Raw genomic sequence first — 17,753 nt, 5'->3', positions numbered from 1 at the left:
ACCTCCACACTGTTACAATAATAAATAACAATAAATTAATATTGTTTTCGGACTTAAATTCACTGCACATCCCATGATTCTCTGTACATTCCTTCCAAGAGAAGAGTTTGATCCTGTCCACCAGAAAGGACAGAAACCCCTCAAGAACCCACTCTTTCTCCCCGGCACCCCTGCCAGGCAAATAAAAAGGTCCCACTCACTCCTTCCTGACCCCAAATATCCAGGTGGGCGCCCCCAGAACGTCCCTCCAGCCCTCTCCTGCCCTTTATACCCATTTGGAGAAATTCCACTGACACAGGGATACTGGGAGGGTTAATCCTTCTGCTACCAAGTCACACTTTAACTCATTCCCTCCAGACGAAGCATTCGACACTGCCCGTGTAAGGGGTCAGAGCTCCAGCAGCCCTTACGTCTGAGCACCCCCACGCTGCCTCTGGGCCAGCAGAGGCCGAGAGAGAAAGGGAGGGACAGACCCGGAAGGGAGCAGGAAGGAGGGGCAGCGCGTCCAGGCTGCTGTCCCCCCACAGAGCCGGCTCAGATTCAGCTGTTCGGAGGCAGAGCACCGGCCCCTGTCCGACGGCAAAGGGAGGCAGGCAGCGGACACGGGGCCTGGGAGTCTTCCGACGGCCTGGCCCCATGGCCTTCAATGACCTCCTGCAGCAGGTGGGGGGCGTCGGCCGCTTCCAGCAGCTCCAGGTCACTCTGGTGGTCCTCCCGCTGCTCCTGATGGCCTCGCACAACACCCTGCAGAACTACACGGCCGCCATCCCCACCCACCACTGCCGCCCACCCGAGGGCACCAATCTCAGCCGGGACCCCGAGCTGGAGGCCTGGCTGCCCCGCAACAGGCAGGGGCAGCGAGAATCCTGTCTCCGATTCACGTCCCCCCAGTGGGGACTCCCCTGGGCCAACGACTCCGAGGCCAATAGCACAGGGACCACAGAGCCCTGCCCCGACGGCTGGATCTATGACAACTCTACCTTCCCCTCCACCATCGTGACTGAGGTGAGGTGACCTGAACTGGGGTTCCTTCACACACACACACACACACACACACACACACACACACACACACACACACACACGTCATCCTGACTCTGCCTTTCTAAGAGAGTCACACATACACACACAGACACACATAGATATGGGCTAACAATTCCAACTATGCCATCCTCTCTAAAACAGTCAGACACTCACATACATGCCATTTCAACTCTCCTCTAAGGGAGTCACACACACACACACACACACACACACACACACATCATTCCGTCATTCCAACTCTACCTTCAGCTCTCAACAGTCATACAGACACACGCATCATCCCAATTCTGCCTTCCCCTCTCAGACAGTCTCTCACTCACATAGACACACACACACACATACACACACATACCTAGAAACAGACAAAGCACACGCAGAGACACACAGACATGCACTGAACACATATAGATAAATACCACACACCCGCCTACACCCTAAACTCAGACACACAGAGAACACAGCTCTATTCCCTGAAGGCTGGGATTAAGGGCGTAGAAGCCTTAGCCAGACAACTGGGTCACTTGTGGAGTCTAATAGCATCTCCACTTGGGGACCCAGAGGCAAAGGACAAAGCAAAGTGTAGAGGGAAGAAGGTGCCACAGAGCCCAGTGCGACCGGGGCTGAGGGAAGACTGCAGCTGGGCTCTGTGGGCCTGACCCTTGTCCCCTCTCCACAGTGGGACCTCGTGTGTCCTCACAGGGCCTTACGCCAGCTGGCTCAGTCCTTGTACATGGTGGGGGTGCTTCTCGGAGCCACGGTGTTTGGGTACCTGGCCGACAGGTCAGTCCTAGGGGGGCCCAGATCTGGGCTGTGGGGGTGACAAGGGAGGGAGGTGGGGCCTTCCCTGTGGGCTTAATGTGAGGTCCTATGGTCCCTGCCCTACGTGACCCCACAGCTCCCATCCCAGCTTCCAGCCTGCTCCCCCATCCCCAGCTCAGAGAATCTTGTGAGGGCCTCATCTATCTTCACATACACACAGGCTAGGCCGCCGGAAGGTGCTGATCTTGAACTACCTGCAGACGGCCGTGTCTGGGACCTGCACGGCCTTCGCTCCCAACTTCTCCCTCTACTGCTTCTTTCGGCTCCTGTCGGGCATGTCCGTAGCTGGCATCACCATCAACTGCATGACACTGAGTGAGGGGGCCCTTCCGTCTGCCCACCCAGCCTTCCTTCCCACCTCCTCTCCCACTCAGAATCCCTGCTACCCCTTGGGTCTGCCCCTCCAACCAACTTGATCTTCCATTTAGCTCCCCTCCATCCTGACTCCCCTGATTTAAATATCTTCATTGTTGGTACCCAGGGCACATGCATATTCACACACACACACACACACACACACATACACACAAACACACACACACATACACACATACACACAAACACACACACACACACACTGCAGGTGAAAAGCAAGTACAAAGGCATTAGAGAGTGGAGTGAGGACTGTCGCCACAGGGGATGTGCAAACTAGTCTGAGGCTCAGTCAATTAAATTTCTACTCGCTCTTTTCTCTGTCAACTACGATGATGTTTTCATGTCTGGCACATGGAACAAATACATTTTCCTCCTAAGTCCAAAATGTCCATAAGATATCAATGATAAGTCACCTCCTACGCCAGCCTTACCATCTTAATCCCCACTCCTCTGATGAGGAATTGGAGATGGGGGGGAAGAGAAGGGGTTTTCCCCAAGTCATGCATCAAGAATCCCCAAGGAACTCGAAGGATTGGAGATTCTCCGGACAGAGGAATGAAGCAAGTCTGGACTAGGCCAGGGAGAGACGCCTAGATCAGACACTCTAGCCCTGATTCCCTTTCTAAGTTCCCAAGTCACTGGGCCTAATCAGAAGCACCCCAACCAGAGCTGGGAGGGAGAGAACAGAGCACAACCAAAGTCCTCCCACCCTGCCTCCTCCAAGCCACCAAGGCTGGCATCTGCCCTGGCTGGGAAAAGGGACCAGGGGCCGACCGTGTGGAGTTTAGACTGTTAAAAGTCAGATACCTCAGAGGGAAAACAGACCCTGTTTAGGACAGATGGGGAGGAGAGTTGATGGGACCATCCTCACCATCCTCAGAGATTCCAAACCCACCCCTCCCTCTACCCTTCACCCCACCACCCCCATTGCAAATCTGGCCTCTCCCTATGCACCTTCCTCCCAACCAGCCTTGGGACACACCAAGGTTGGGATGGTGGGAGGGATGCGCTGACTCACCTGGAAGAAGGGTCTCTCCACCCTCCTGGCATCCTGGGAAGTCACCATGCCTGCCCTAACCCCTTTTCTAGACGTGGAGTGGATGCCCATCCACACGAGAGCCTGCGTGGGCACCCTCGTCGGCTACACCTATAGCCTGGGCCAGTTTCTGCTGGCCGGAGTGGCTTACGCCGTGCCTCAATGGCGCCACCTGCAGCTCACGGTCTCGGTGCCCTTTTTCGCCTTCTTCATCTACTCCTGGTGGGTGAGGTCCCGGGGCAAGCGGGGGTACTCCCAGGGTAAGGAAGCCCTCCCCTCTAACCAAACCTTCCACCCTACCCTTCAGAGAAGGCTCTACCCTGGTCATATCAATGTGTCTTGGTAAGGGGGCCGGAGAATCTCATAAGATCCCCAGAGCCTGACAGGAGTGATTTCTGAGCACAGAGCCAGGAGTAACCCCCATTTGCCACCAGGTGTGGCCAAAAACCCAAACAAACAAAAATATGTCTTGGTATGAGCCCAAGCGATAGCACAGTGAGTAGGTCATTTGCCTTGTGCACTGCCAACCCAAGTTTGATCCCCAGCATCCCATGTGGTCCCCTGAGCCTGCAGAAGTGATTTCTGAGAGCAGAACTTGAAGTAACCCCAGAGGGCTGTAGGGTATGGAACCAATATATATATTGAAACTGAGGCTAGGGGGAGGAAGGGTGTGGCCCTGGGTATATCAGGTCTCCCATCAGCTGCCCCTTCTTTCTTCAACAACCAAGCACTGAACTAACTGCACCCTAAAAGCCCCTGGTAAGCACCTCCTCATGTCACCACTGCCCACCAGCTTGTTCCACTAGAACTGAATCCATGCTTCCCCCTGGCCCTGCCCACTGCTAGGCTCTTCATTGAATCGGCCCGTTGGTACGCCACCTCTGGGAGACTGGACCGCACCCTGAAGGCACTACAGAAAGTGGCCCGGATCAACAAGAAGAGTGAAGAGGGGGCCAAGCTGAGCATGGAGGTGAGAGAGATCTGCCCTCCCCCAGACATCTCAAGACCTGTCCCCCAGACATCTCAGGCTTCTGGGACAGCCCTAGTGACCACCAGCCCCATGGGCTGGGGCAACACTCTGTTATCAGGCCCTTTGGACTGTCCAGCCCACTCAGCAACTATGTCTGGATGTCTGAGACCCCCTAAAGCCCCTGAAAATTGCTTGGGCAGCCCCTTCCCTACAAAGAAAACCTTGAACCCAAATTCCCAGACCCAGAGGGCTTTCATGAGTGAGGGGAGGCTGAGCCCAGATTCCTGAGCTGTGCCCCCCCACACCCACCCTGGCAGGTCCTACAGGCCAGTCTGCATAAGGAGCTGACCCTGAGCCAAAACCAGGCCTCCGCCATGATGCTGATACGCTGCCCCACCCTCCGGCGCCTCTTCCTCTGCCTCTCCATGCTGTGGTAGGACAGACTGACGAACAGACATACCAGAGATACAAAGCCAGCTGGGGAGAAACAGGAGGCCAGGGGTGGCAGGGTCAGCGGTGCATGCCTGCTCTGAATACACAAGTCTCCCCAGGCAGGCCTGAGCCCAGGACTACTCTCCAAACCAGCATCACTCCCAAGGTCCTTCAACTCTTCTCTTTCTCTGTCCCACCTTGAACACATTCTGTTGGCATCAAGGCCCCCTACCCAGAGCCATCAGAATTATATCCAGGGCAAGAGTGATAGCACAGCGGTAGGGCATTTGCCTTGCACGCAGCTGACCCAGATTCCATCCCCCTGCGCCCCATATAATCCCCTGAGCCTGCCAGGAGCGATTTCTGGGCACAGAACCAGGAGTCACCCCTGAGAGCACCTGGGTGTGGCCCAAAGCCTTTCCCCCCAGAAAAAAGAACAGTATCTTGATAGCAGAGAGCAGGCTGGCTTGGCAAACATTCAGAGATGCTGTTGGGTCTTGGTGAGCCTATTGGAAGCTTCCCTGGGCCCAGAAGATGCAGGAGGCACTACTCATAAAGGACACTTGGGTGGAGGCTTGCAAAAGTCTTGGCTCCTCTGTGCTGAGCTTTCCTTGGCTCCCATCTCCATGGAAACCCCAAGCCAGTTAGGAGCCTCGGTGGGAGGGACAACACTCCCTCCCTCTGCTCTCTCTGCTCCCTCTGTTCTGTGGAGTCCCTGTGCTATGGATGCTCTGCTCTCCTGAGCTCAGTCAGACCTCTCCCTAGACCATACACAGGTCATGCAAGGCTCTTCCAGCTACTTGTATTCAGAAATCTTGGCTTGCATGGCCAGACAGCAAGTTCATGTCCTACAGGCTAGAGACCCTGTTTCCATCCCCAGCTCCATAAGGACCTCCTGCTTAAATACCAGCAAAAGCAACCCCCAAGCAAGAGTCAGGAGCACTCCCCAAGCAGCCCTAAGTGTGGCCATGAAACAAAACAAACAAATAACAGCAAAAGAAAAAAAAAAAAAGATTTGGGGCCGGAGAGATAGCACAGTGGCTTGCCTTGCAAGCGGCCAACCCAGGACCAACAGTGGTTTGAATCCCGGCATCCCATATGGTCTCCCGAGCCTGCCAGGAGCGGTTTCTGAGCGTAGAGCCAGGAGTAACCCCTGAACGCAGCCAGGTGTGACTCAAAAACAAACAAACAAAAAAAGAAGATTTGGCTTGTAGAACTTCTTGTACTTGTACTCCCTCTGCCCCATAGTAACAAAGGAGACCAAACCTCAAACTAAGGGGCTAGAGTGATGATAGCACGGCAGCTTGGTAAGCGACCCCAGAGGCTGACCTTGCACACTGCCAACCCAGGTTTGATTCCAGCATCCCATCTGGTCCCTTTAACATCAACAGGGGTGATTTTTTTAGTGCAGAGGCAGGAGTGATCCCTGAGCAGTGCCACGGTACAGGCAAAAACAAATAAACAAAAAAGTAATTCCCTACAGAGCAACTCACAGAAAATTGCTCAATCACTACAGACACAATTTATCAAAAGATGGAAAGAGGCCCCTGATGTTTATCCTGTGGACTAAATATCTGAAACGATTGGGTCCAGAGTGGTAGCACTTCGGTAGGGAGTTTGCCTCACACAGGGCTGACCCAGGTTCAATCCCAGACATCTCAGATGGCCCCAGAGCCCACCTAGAGTGACTTCTGAGCACAGAGCCAGGAGTAACCCCTGAGCATCACCAGGTTGTGGCCCAAAAAGAAAAGAAAAGATAGGTGCCAGAGTCATAACATAGCAGGTAGGGCATTTGCATTGTACATGGCCAACCTGGGTTCAATTCCTGGCATCACATAGGGTCCCCTAAACCAGAAATGATTCCTAAGTGCCGAGCCAAGAGTAAGCCCTGAGCATCACTAGGTGTGGCCCCAAAACCAAAAAAATAATAAATTATTTTGGTTTTGGGGCTGCACCCAGTGACACTCAGGGTTTACTCCTGACTATGCACTCAGAAATCGCTCCTGGCTTGAAGGACCATTTGGGATGCCGGTGATGGAACCCAGATTCGTCCTTTGCAGTCGCGTGCAAGGCAAATGCCCTACCACTGTGCTATTGCTCTGGCCCCAAACAAAGCTAATTTGAAAATATAATAACCAAGGAAGATTCTAGATTCTGAGCAGGAACCACACACACACACACACACACACACACACACACACACACACACACATATACACACACATACACACACACAACTACTCCAAGTGAACACTGCCCCAATCTCTCCCCCTCTGTGACAATGTGTCTCTCCGTCAGGTTTGCGATCAGCTTTGCCTATTACGGGTTGGTCATGGATCTGCAGGGCTTTGGGGTCAATATCTACCTGATCCAGATGATCTTCGGGGCTGTGGACCTGCCGGCCAAGCTGATCAGCTTCCTGGTCATCAACTCGCTGGGCCGCAAGCCTGCTCAGTTGGCCTCCCTGCTGTTGGCCGGCATTTGCATCCTGGTCAATGGGGTGATACCCCGGGGTGAGCACCCACCTCCCCACATCTTCATCTGGCAAACCTGACCCCAGCCACTGGGTCTCACCCCACTTTGCACATCTCCCACTTTTTCCCTAGATCAGACTATTGTCCGGACCTCCTTGGCAGTGCTGGGAAAGGGCTGCCTGGCCTCCTCCTTTAACTGCATCTTCCTGTACACTGGAGAGCTGTATCCCACCATGATCCGGTGAGTGGGAGTCTAGAAAGGGGAGGGATTTGGGGAACCCATCCCCCACACCAAACCCTATACAAAGGTGAGAACCCAGAGTAGGTCCAGCAGGGTTGGCCCAGCACTCAAGACATACCTGGTGTGGATGGGGTTGACCTCAGTAGAGTTTTTCAAAAAGGGCGCCTTTTGGGGACTACACCAGGAAATTAGGGAAAAGATGCACCACAAAGGTAGAGACTGGAAGGCCCTCCCTGATCTCCAGAGAATCAGGTAGAAGCTCTAAGCACAACTGAACTCTAAAGACAGTGGAGCTCTCCTATCTCCTGAAGTGGGCCTTGAGCCTGGAAGTTCTGAATCACTCGGGGCCAATTACACTGGGGATTTTCAGTCACTCAGGCCACCCTCCATGTCCTCTGGCTCTACCTTCACAGACTCAACCTCCCAGCAACTTCTTCTTTTTTTTTTTTTTTTTTTTTTTTTTGCTTTTTGGGCCACACCCAGTGACCCTCAGGGGTTACTCCTGGCTATGCACTCAGAAATTGCTCCTGGCTTGGGGGACCTTATGGGACACAGGGGGATGGAACTGCAGTCCATCCTAGGTTAGCCCATGCAAGGCAAACACCCTACTGCGTATGCCACCACTCCAGCCCCTCCCAGAACCTTCTTGAGTCTAAGAGGGCGAATGAGTGGCAAATTCTATAAAATGTTTGGTACTTGAGAGTCTAGAAACCTTGGTTCCTCCATACTGGCAGACAATTGGTAGTTTGGGGAAATGTCAAAAGTCACTTGTGGGACTAAAGAAAAAAAAAAAGTAAAAAAGTCACTTGTGGAGAGGGTTGGCACCTCAAAGCCTTTGCTGTTCATGAGTCAAGTTCTGCCCAGCAGGGTGCCAGCCACACAGAGAAACATGGGCCCAACTACCAAGACCAAGGAGAAGGGAGGAAAGGCTGTCTCTGTTAAAAAACAAACACAAGCTGGGGCTACGGGTCCAGTGGTAGAGCACATGCCTCGTACATGCAAGGTCCTGAGCCTCATCCTAGTACCACACAGCACCCAGCACTGATGGGGGGGGCAGTACACTGGACACAAGTATTACTAGGTGTAACATATATGTGTGTGTGAAAATAATAATAATAAGTCCATAAGGAACAGGGATAGTACAGCTAGTAAGGCACTCCGCTTGCATGTGGCTGACCCAAATTCAGTCCCTGGCACACCATATAATATCTTGGAGTTTTTTTGTTTTGTTTTTGGCCATACCTGGTGACACTCAAGGGTTACTCCTGGCTATGCGCTCAGAAATCGCTCCTAGCTTGGGAGACCATATGGCACGCTGGGGATCGAACCGCAGTTCATTCTAGGTTAGCGTGTGCAAGGCAAATGCCCTACCACCTGTGCCACCGCTCCGGCTTCTCTAGTAATAATTTTTAAAGATCCCCGCACTTCCCCATTGTCATGTGACATCCTGATAACACTATCAGGGCATCCAGCAGCCCAAGAAATCACAACCAAGGCTCCGTGAGCACTGAAAGCAGGTAGACAGTCCTGGGACAGCCTAAGAACCACTGCAAAAAGATATAGATAAAAGGAGAAGAATAAATGCCCTGGCTTGCACAATTCCTGGTGGCATCTAAGAAATGGCAGGCTTCCAGAAACTTCTTGGAATGAAAACCTTAAGATGGGACATTTGGGGAGAAAGAACAATAATATAAAACATGATATAAAGCCAGAGATCTATAGTACAGCATTTGCCAACCTAGTTCCAACCCTGGCACCATAGACAGTCCCACTGATACCCCAGGAGTAACCCCTGAGCACAGAGCCAAGAATCAACCCTAGAACTACTTAATATGGTCCCTCCAAACCACCCCAAAACCCTACCCCGTGCTGGATAAATAGTACAGGGTCAAAGCTTACACCTCACATGCAGCCAACCCCAGTTTGATCCCTGGTACCACGTATCATCCAATCACTGCCAAGTGTGGCCTTGGAAACAGCCAAGCACAGAGTTCAAGCAGCCCCACATCACCAGACTCAAGCATTGAACCATCTACCCCACAATACTGGGCTGAATATCACAGGAGTGGCCCCTGGGTTTTCCCAGCCCCCCAATAATGCTCAAGAGTCCATCCTCACCTCTAAAAGAAAATCTCCAAATTAAAAAAAAAAAAGTCAGCTTGATTGACTCATCAAATGAAGACCCTAGGATGGAGCAAGGGGAAAATATTGGGTGCCCCAACCCCCTCCTGAGCCAACCCTTCATTGTTCACCCCGGAACTAACCCACAGCCCTTCCTGGGACCCCACAGGCAGACGGGTCTAGGAATGGGCAGCACCATGGCTCGTGTAGGCAGCATCGTCAGTCCGTTGGTGAGTATGACGTCCGAGCTGTACCCATCCTTGCCTCTCTTCATCTACGGTACCATCCCTGTGATTGCCAGCATCTTCACAGCCCTCCTGCCAGAGACCCGGGGCCAGCCACTGCCAGACACAGTGCAAGAGCTGGAGAACAGGTGAGCTAACTCCCTCCCCCCAGGGAGTAAAGACTCACCCCGGATCCAAACTGGGGTACCAGCGATTTTCAGCAAACCTCCTTCCAGACCAAGTTCTCTGTCCATTCATCCACCCCAGCACCTGCAAAGTGAAGTTTTCCTGAGGCACCAGAAAGCAATAGATATTTGTGGCCAGGAGATTGGCAGCTGGTGTGGCTGAGAACAGAGCTCCCTGGTAGCCTCTCTTCCCTGGCCCCCAATTTTCCCTTCTCCTGCCCTTTTTCCAGGAGAAAGAAACCCAATCGGCAAGAACAGGAGCAACAGAAGCAAATGGTCCCACTCCAGGCTGCAGTGAGAGACAAGAACAAAATCTGAGCTTTGAGAGCAGTGCAAAGACCTCCGGAGAGAGGGTCCAGCAGACCCGGGGCCACCCACTCCAGTCAAGGGAAGGGGAGGTGGCAGCCCACATGTGAAACCAGGATGCTGGGGAGACCCTCCTTTAGGGGTTCCCCTCCCTGGATAGCACCACCAAGACCCCGTCATTAAAAGGTTGATCTGTGACTTACTCTTTCTAAGCCTCGGTGACTTTACAAACCATCCTGGATAACTGAAGAAGGATTGTTTTATTTGGGGTCCCCCTCATCCCTCCTTACCGCCTGCCTTTTCTGACCTATTCAAATGTTTGAGTCTTAAATAATCCCATGATCTTCTCGTTCGGCAGGAAATTGGCAGGAAACAAAAATGAAAACAGCAGATCAGAAGTTTTATTTCAGTCTCTCTACAGAGAGAGAGAGAGAGAGAGAGAGAGAGAGAGAGAGAGAGAGAGAGAGAGAGAGAGAGAGAGAGAGAGAGAGCCAACAACTGTTACAGGAAGATATATGTCCCCTTCCCTAGATTCCAGTCCAATCACATCTCAAAACTCAATTACCCCCTTGCAATTCTGAGGCTGGAGATTCCCCCCAACGAGCTCCCCTAATTTTGAGGAGCTTCCTAAGCTTTCTTGGCTGCTGGGGAAGAGGAGAGAAGGAAGGAGGAACAGTCCGCCAGAGAGAATCAGCTCAGAAAGCTCATTTGGTACCAGGCTGTGTCCTGAGTTCTTGCTTGTATTAACTCATTTCCTCCCCCACCAGGAATTTTCCATCCATCCATGCTATTTTGGTTTGTTTCTTGTTCACACCTGACTGTGTTCAGGGGTTACTCCTGGCTCTACACTAAGAAATCGGGGACCATATGGGATGCTGGGGATTGGCTGTCCCAGGTCAGCCAAGTGCAAGTCAAATGCCCTACCGCTATGCTATCACTCTGGCCCCTGAGCTATTATTAACCCTCATCTTCAGGAAAGGAAATCAAGGCTCGGCCTGATTAAGGAACTGGTATAAATTCATACAACATGTAAATTGTGGCACAGCGATTAGATTAGATGCCAGCTCCCCAAAGTATGTGCCTGACTATTCTGTGGAGACTTCAAGACTGTTGAGCCTCCTACCTCTGACTCCTACTGGCAGACTTTCACCCTGACTTCTTTTTTTTCACCTCAGACTTCTTTTTTCTTTTTTCTTTTTCTTTTTTTTTTTTTTTTTTTTGGTTACACCCGGCAGCACTCAGGGGTTACTCCTGGCTCCACGCTCAGAAATCATTCCTGGCAAGTTCGGGAACCATATACCGGGATTTGAACCAATGAGATTCTGCATGAAAGGCAAATGCCTTATCTCCATGCTATCTCTCCGGCTCCTCCCTCTGACTTCTATAGAGATTTCAGCCCTGCTGAATTTCTTCCCTCCATGAAGAGACATCAGCCCTGCCGAGCCTCCTCCCTCTGACTACCAGAACCTAGACACCCCTCTTGGAATATCTGGATCCTAGGTGTTCCCCTCTCCATGGTGCCAACAGTCCTCGTGCTCCCCAGAATTTGTTTGTTTTCTGGATTACCCCCAGGAGTGTTCAGGAGTTACTCCTGGCTCTGTACTCAGGGGTCATTCCTGGTGGACTTAAGAGACTACATGCGGTGCCAGAGATCAAACTCTGGTCAACTGTTTGCAAGGCAGGCACCTTCCCCTGCTCCCAACATTTCTTTTTTCTTTTTCTTTTCTTTTTTCTTTTTGGGTCACACCCAGCAGCGCTCAGAAATCGCTCCTGGCAGGCTCATGAGACCATATGGGATGCCGGGATTCAAACCACCGTCCTTCTGCATGCAAGGCAAATGCCCTACCTCTCTGCTATCTTTCTGGCCCCAACTTCCAACATATCTTGACCATCCCAAGATCTAGTTGTTGGGGCCGAAGAGATAGCATGGAGGTAAAGTGTTTGCCTTTCATGCAGAAGAACGGTGGTTCAAATCCCAGCATCCCATATGGTCCCCCGAGCCTGCCAGGAGCGATTTCTGAGCGTAGAGCCAGGAGTAACCCCTGAGCACTGCTGGGTGTGACCCAAAAAGAAAAAACAACAACAAGATCTAGCTGGTGCCCATGTGTTGTGCCCACCTGGGAGCACATATAGTGACCCATGTCTTCACCAGCATGAGCTGGAAGATGGGACTGAGCCAGGAGTCAGGAACCGAGCACTTGCCCTAACCCTGCTAGTAACCTGCTTGGCTCTTGTGAGTCCCAGCTCTGTGCTAGAAGCCTAGTGCCTGGTCTTCACCCATGCAAACGCCCCTCATTGTCAGATTCTTGGGTCTAACTCAGCTCACTTCTTCCTGGGACATCCCAAAGTCTCCTGTCCTCTTGGCCAAAGGGAAGTCTACCTTCTCCCACTTTTGTTGTTCTTGTTGTTGTTGTTTTGGGGCCACATCTGGCAGTGCTCAGGGGTTACTCCTGGCTCTGTATTCAGAAATTACTCCTGGCAGGCTTGGGGGATCCTATGGGACGTTGGGGATCAAACCTGAGTCAGCTCTATGCAAGATAAACACCCTTCCCACTGTGCTACTGCTCTAGAGCCCATTCTTCCACTTTTAAGTCAACAGTAGCCACTACCTGAACCTGTCTCTCTCCAAGGAATCACCTCTCCCCCATTCCCCACTTTGATGACACCCCATTCTCAGGCCTTGACACTGAGCCTGCACACTCACAGCCCAGCAGCCTCTAATGCTGCCGCCACATTTGACCACACACCCCTCTCCTCAGTCAGGGTTTGTGACACAGATATAAGAATCAAAAGAGGGCCAGAGAGATAGCACAATGGGTAGGGCATTCGCCTTGCATACGGTCAACCTGGGTTCTATCCCAGGCATCCCATATGGTCCCTCGATCCTGCCAGGAGCAATTTCTGAGCCCAGAACCATGAGTAACCTGAGTGCCACTGGCTGTCGCCCAAAAGCCAAACAAAACTAAAGAAGCAAAAGAGGGCTGTAGAAATAGTGGAAAGCTGAAGCAATAGCACAGCAGTAGGGCATTTGCCTGGCACACAGCTGACCCGGGACAGACCAAGGCATCCCGTATGGTCCCCCAAGCCTGCCAAGAGTGATATCTGAGCACATAATCAGGAGTAACCAGGTGTGGCCCCCAAAACAAAACAAAACCAAAAATAAATAAATAATAGTACAAAGCACTTGCTTTGCACATGGTCCACCTAAGTTTCATCTCCAGCAACCCATAAGGCCCCTAACCCCTGCCAAGTATAATTCTTGAGCACAAAGCCAGGGGTAAATCCTGAACACTGCTGGGTGTGAGCTCAAAAAAAATAAAAATAAAAGGATTGAGACAGTTGTCAGAGTCTTGCCTATAAGGCCCCCATGGACACCAGCAGTGTAGTCCCATCTCTTGCAACTCGGCTCTAACACACAAGACTGTGTGTATCCTTTTTTTGTTTGTTTGTTTGTTTTTGGGCCACACCCGGCGGTGCTCAGGGGTTACTCCTGGCTGTCTGCTCAGAAATAGCTCCTAGCAGGCACGGGGGACCATATGGGACACCGGGATTCAAACCAACCACCTTTGGTCCTAGATCGGCTGCTTGCAAGGCAAATGCCGCTGTGCTATCTCTCCGGGCCCTGTGTGTATCCTTGGTCTCAGAGCCCACACTTGGCTACAGTGCTCACTAAAGGGTCCCACATTTTTATTGTGGTGCTTCCACACAGCTGGTGGGGTACATCAAAAATTGTATACCCCATTGCAGTCCTGGTGGTTGCTCCCCACGGAACCACTGGGATCCTGCCCAACCCATGTGGGATCAAAACAGGGATCAAACTTTCAGCCTAGGGCCGGAAAGATAGCACAGTGGTAGGGTGTTTGCCTTGCAAGCAGCTGATCCAGGACCGACAGTGGTTCGAATCCCAGCATCCCATATGTTCCCTGTGCATGCCAGGAGTGATTTCTGAGCACAGAGCCAGAAGTAACCCTGAGCGCCGCCGCCGAGTCTGACCCAAAAACAAAACAAAACAAAACAAAACAAAAATTTCAGCTTCACGCTGACAGGAGGGCACTTAGGTTAACACTGAGTCGCCACCAGGACCCCTGGAGGCTTTTAAAATTTATTTTAGAAACAAACCCTTGACCAAATAAGCGTTTTTCAAATATTATTTCCAAGTTTATGGCTTGCCTTTTCATGTTTATGGCAGTAACTTTTCAATGCCAACGTTTACATTTTTTTATGAAGTCCAATTTACACTATTTTTTCTTTCATGCTTTTGTGTTATATTTTTGAATTTTTTTTGACAATTGCAAAGACACTAAACAGTTCTCTAATAGGAATTTTCTAATTTTGAGGGAGGTCTCACCCAGCAGCACTCAGGGGTTACTACTGGCTCTATACTCAGAAATGGCTCCTGGCAGGCTCCGGGGACCATATGGGATGCCGGGATTCGAACCACCGTCCTTCTTCATGCAAGGCAAATGCCCTCCCTCCATGCTATCTCTTCAGCCCAGAATTTTCTAATTTTTTAACTTATATGTAGGTCTATAGTCTATTTGGAGTGGTTGTGAGATAAGCAAGTGATTATGTTGTATGTAGCTATCCAATTGTTCCTGTGTTCATCACCGACTTGTCTACTCATCTTGGTCAAAAATCAAATGACCGCATGTGTGTATGTGGCTCTATTTTTGGACTTCCTATGAGAGATAAAGTCTTTCCATGATGTGTATACTGTCTTGATTACTGTACTTGAATAATTAGTTTTCAACTCTGAACTCAGAGAATTAATCCTTTAGTTTTGTCTAACTTTCAATTGAGGGAGGATGAATGTTTGAGTCATACCTGTGTTCAGGGGTGATTCCTGAAAGTGCTTAAGGAACCAAAAACACTGTGGAAGCAAACCAGTTCGGCCACATAAAAAGTAAGGCTCTTGGGGCCGGAGAAATAGCATGGAGGTAGGGCATTTTCCTTGCATGCAGAAGGAGGGTGGTTAGAATCCCAGCATCCCATATGGTCCCGAGAGCTCTCCAGGAATGATTTCTGAGCATGGAGCCAGGATTATCCCCTGAGCACCGCCAGGTGTGACCCAAAAAAAGGTAAGACTCTTGGGGCCGGAGAGATAGCATGGAGGTAAGGCGTTTGCCTTTCATGCAGAAGGTCATCAGTTCAAATCCCAGCACTCCATATGGTCCCCCGTGCCTACCAGGAGCAATTTCTGAGCCTGGAGCCAGGAATAACCCCTGAGCACTGCTGGGTATGACCCAAAAACCACAAAAAAAAAAAAAAAAAAAAAAAGACTCTTAAGAGCAGATAGTACATAGGAGGGACCACAATGCCAATGATAGCTCAAATTGATCACTCTGGAAAAGAATTGGGTGCTGAAAGAAGTAAAGTGATAGCCCTTCAGTAAGAGCATTGCAAATCACAAGGCCTGAAAGGAAAAAGAGAAAGAGGTAGGGTGTCTGCCCTAAGAGGCAGTCTGGGGGGTGGGAGCTGGGGAGGGAATGGAAAAGAAACTGGGGAAATTGTCGGCAGGATTGGTGAAGGGATGAGTGTTGGAACATTGTATGACTGAAACTCAATTATCAACAACTTTGTAATTCTTAATCTCTTGGTGATTTAATTTAAAAAAAAGCCAAGGGTCTATTTTGGGGGGCTTGTTTGTTTGTTTTGGTTTTTGGGTCACACCCAGTGGCGCTCAGTGGTAGAGACTGAACCATGATCAACCACATTCAAAGCAAATGCCTTCAACCTCTGTACTATACCTCTCACTCTCCATAGAAAAAATTGGGGGCCCGGAGAGATAGCACAGTGGCGTTTGCCTTGCAAGCAGCCAATCCAGGACCAAAAGTGGTTGGTTCGAATCCCGATGTCCCATATGGTCCCCCGTGCCTGCCAGGAGCTATTTCTGAGCAGACAGCCAGGAGTAACCCCTGGGCACCGCCAGGTGTGACCCAAAAACCAAAAAAGAAGAAAAGAAAAGAAAAGAAAAAGAAAAAATTGGGGGAGCAGGGGGAACACCCAGCAGTGCTCAGGGTTTACTCCTGGCTCTACACTCAGGGATCAGTCTAGGCAAGGCTCAGGGGGACTTATGGGTTGGCTACATACAAGGCAAACACCCTACCCGTTGTACTATCACTCTGGCCCTGATACTTCTATTTTTATCCAGAACTTAAGAGAAAAATATTTGTTTTTCCACAGTTAAGTAATATATTAGCTCTAGTTTTTCCATAGACGCCGTTAAGGTTTGAAGATGGTCGCTTTTATTCCCAGTTTGCTCAGAAGCTTTCCCTTGGATGTTGTGTAATAGTTGTCAAATGTTCTAGTTTTATCTGTTGAGAGGATTGTGTAGGGGGTGGTTTAGTTTATTAATAGGGTAAATTATTTTTTGGTACTGGATCAATAGCACAGTGGGTAGAGTATTTGTCTTACACATGGCCAACCCGGGTTCGATCCCCAGCACCCCATATGGTCCCCTGAGCCTGCCAGAAATAATCTCTGAGCGCAGATTCAAGAATAACCCGAAGGCCACCAAGTGTGGCCCAAAAATATATATAAATATATAATTGCTTTACGTGACTTTTTGTTTGTTTGGGGCCCATATTTGGCAGGTCTCAACATGTACTCCTTCCTGGATCTGCATTCAGGGATCACTCACTTCTGGTAAGCTGGGGGAACATCAACTCAGGTCTGCCACATGGAAGGCAAGCAGCAAACTACTTGCTACACTATCTCTCCAAGGCCTTAATTTTCTTCTTCTTTTTTTCTTCTTTTGTTTTTGTTTTAGGGCCAGTGCACAAGGCTGACGCCTAGCTCTGTGATCAGAGGATCACTTCTGGAGGACTCAGAGTCACTGCATGCAAAGCAAATGCCCTACCCACTATACTCTCACTCTGGCCCCCACGGCTTTTTCTTTTTTCTTTTTTCTTTTGCTTTTTGGGCCACACCCGGTGACACTCAAGGGTCACTCCGAGCTGTGTGCTCAGAAATTGCTCCTGGCGTGGGGGACCATATGGAGAAGGGGTTCAAACCAAGGTCCATCCTAAGTCAGCCGGGTGCAAGGCAAACGTGCTATCGCTCCCTGTGGCTTTCTTAATATTAAATCAAACTTGATTTCCTAAGATAAAACCCACTTGACCAAGAATGCATTCTAGGGGCTGGAGTGATAGCGTAGCAGTAGGTATTTACCTTGCATGCTGCCAATCCAGGACAGATCCAGGTTCCTCCCATTTGGTCCAAGCACCCCATACGATCCCCTGAGCCTGCGAGAAGCGACTTCTTTTTTTTTTTTTTTTCTTTTTGGGCCACACCCAGTGCCACTCAGGGTTACTCCCGGCTATGAGCTCAGAAATCACTCCTGGCTTGGGGAACCATATGGGACACCGGGGGATCAAACTGCAGTCCATCCTAGGTCAGCCTGTGCAAGGCAAACGCCCTACCACTGGTGCCACCACTCTGCCCCGAGAAGCTAAGTAACCCCTGAGCACTGCCAGGTGTAACCCCCTCCTGAAAAAAATATGTTCTATTATTTTTAATATATATAT

General features: G+C 50.5%; 1 protein-coding gene across 4 annotated transcripts; it reads left to right on the top strand.

Moving 5' to 3' along the window:
• The first annotated feature begins 636 nt into the window (after nt 1-636).
• On the top strand, nt 637-10,259 carry SLC22A6 (solute carrier family 22 member 6). Of its 4 annotated transcripts, none has more exons than XM_049779660.1 (10): nt 637-1,005; nt 1,721-1,824; nt 2,024-2,178; nt 3,328-3,496; nt 4,121-4,244; nt 4,562-4,677; nt 6,975-7,189; nt 7,283-7,391; nt 9,814-9,885; nt 10,152-10,259. In XM_049779660.1, exons 1-10 carry the CDS (start codon nt 637-639, stop codon nt 10,237-10,239), a joined length of 1,521 nt encoding a protein of 506 aa, XP_049635617.1. In that variant the 3' UTR covers nt 10,240-10,259. The 4 variants fall into 4 exon arrangements, with proteins under 4 accessions (XP_049635617.1, XP_049635616.1, XP_049635615.1 ...); XM_049779659.1 differs by having other exon boundaries at nt 9,814-9,888; nt 10,116-10,259; XM_049779658.1 differs by having other exon boundaries at nt 9,682-9,885.
• The last annotated feature ends 7,494 nt before the right edge of the window (nt 10,260-17,753 follow it).

The sequence above is a fragment of the Suncus etruscus genome, chromosome 9 (genome assembly GCF_024139225.1).
Source record: "Suncus etruscus isolate mSunEtr1 chromosome 9, mSunEtr1.pri.cur, whole genome shotgun sequence".
NCBI classification, from domain to species: domain Eukaryota; kingdom Metazoa; phylum Chordata; class Mammalia; order Eulipotyphla; family Soricidae; genus Suncus; species Suncus etruscus.
This window is presented reverse-complemented; position numbering and strand designations above follow the sequence as displayed.

Bases quoted from the DNA above. Each gene is read 5' to 3' on its own strand.
- SLC22A6 (XM_049779657.1), top strand. From the start codon at position 637: ATGGCCTTCAATGACCTCCTGCAGCAGGTGGGGGGCGTCGGCCGCTTC. The intron at 1,006-1,720 runs GTGAGGTGACCT...CCCTCTCCACAG, and splicing joins CCTCCACCATCGTGACTGAG to TGGGACCTCGTGTGTCCTCA. The intron at 4,245-4,561 runs GTGAGAGAGATC...CCACCCTGGCAG, and splicing joins GGGCCAAGCTGAGCATGGAG to GTCCTACAGGCCAGTCTGCA.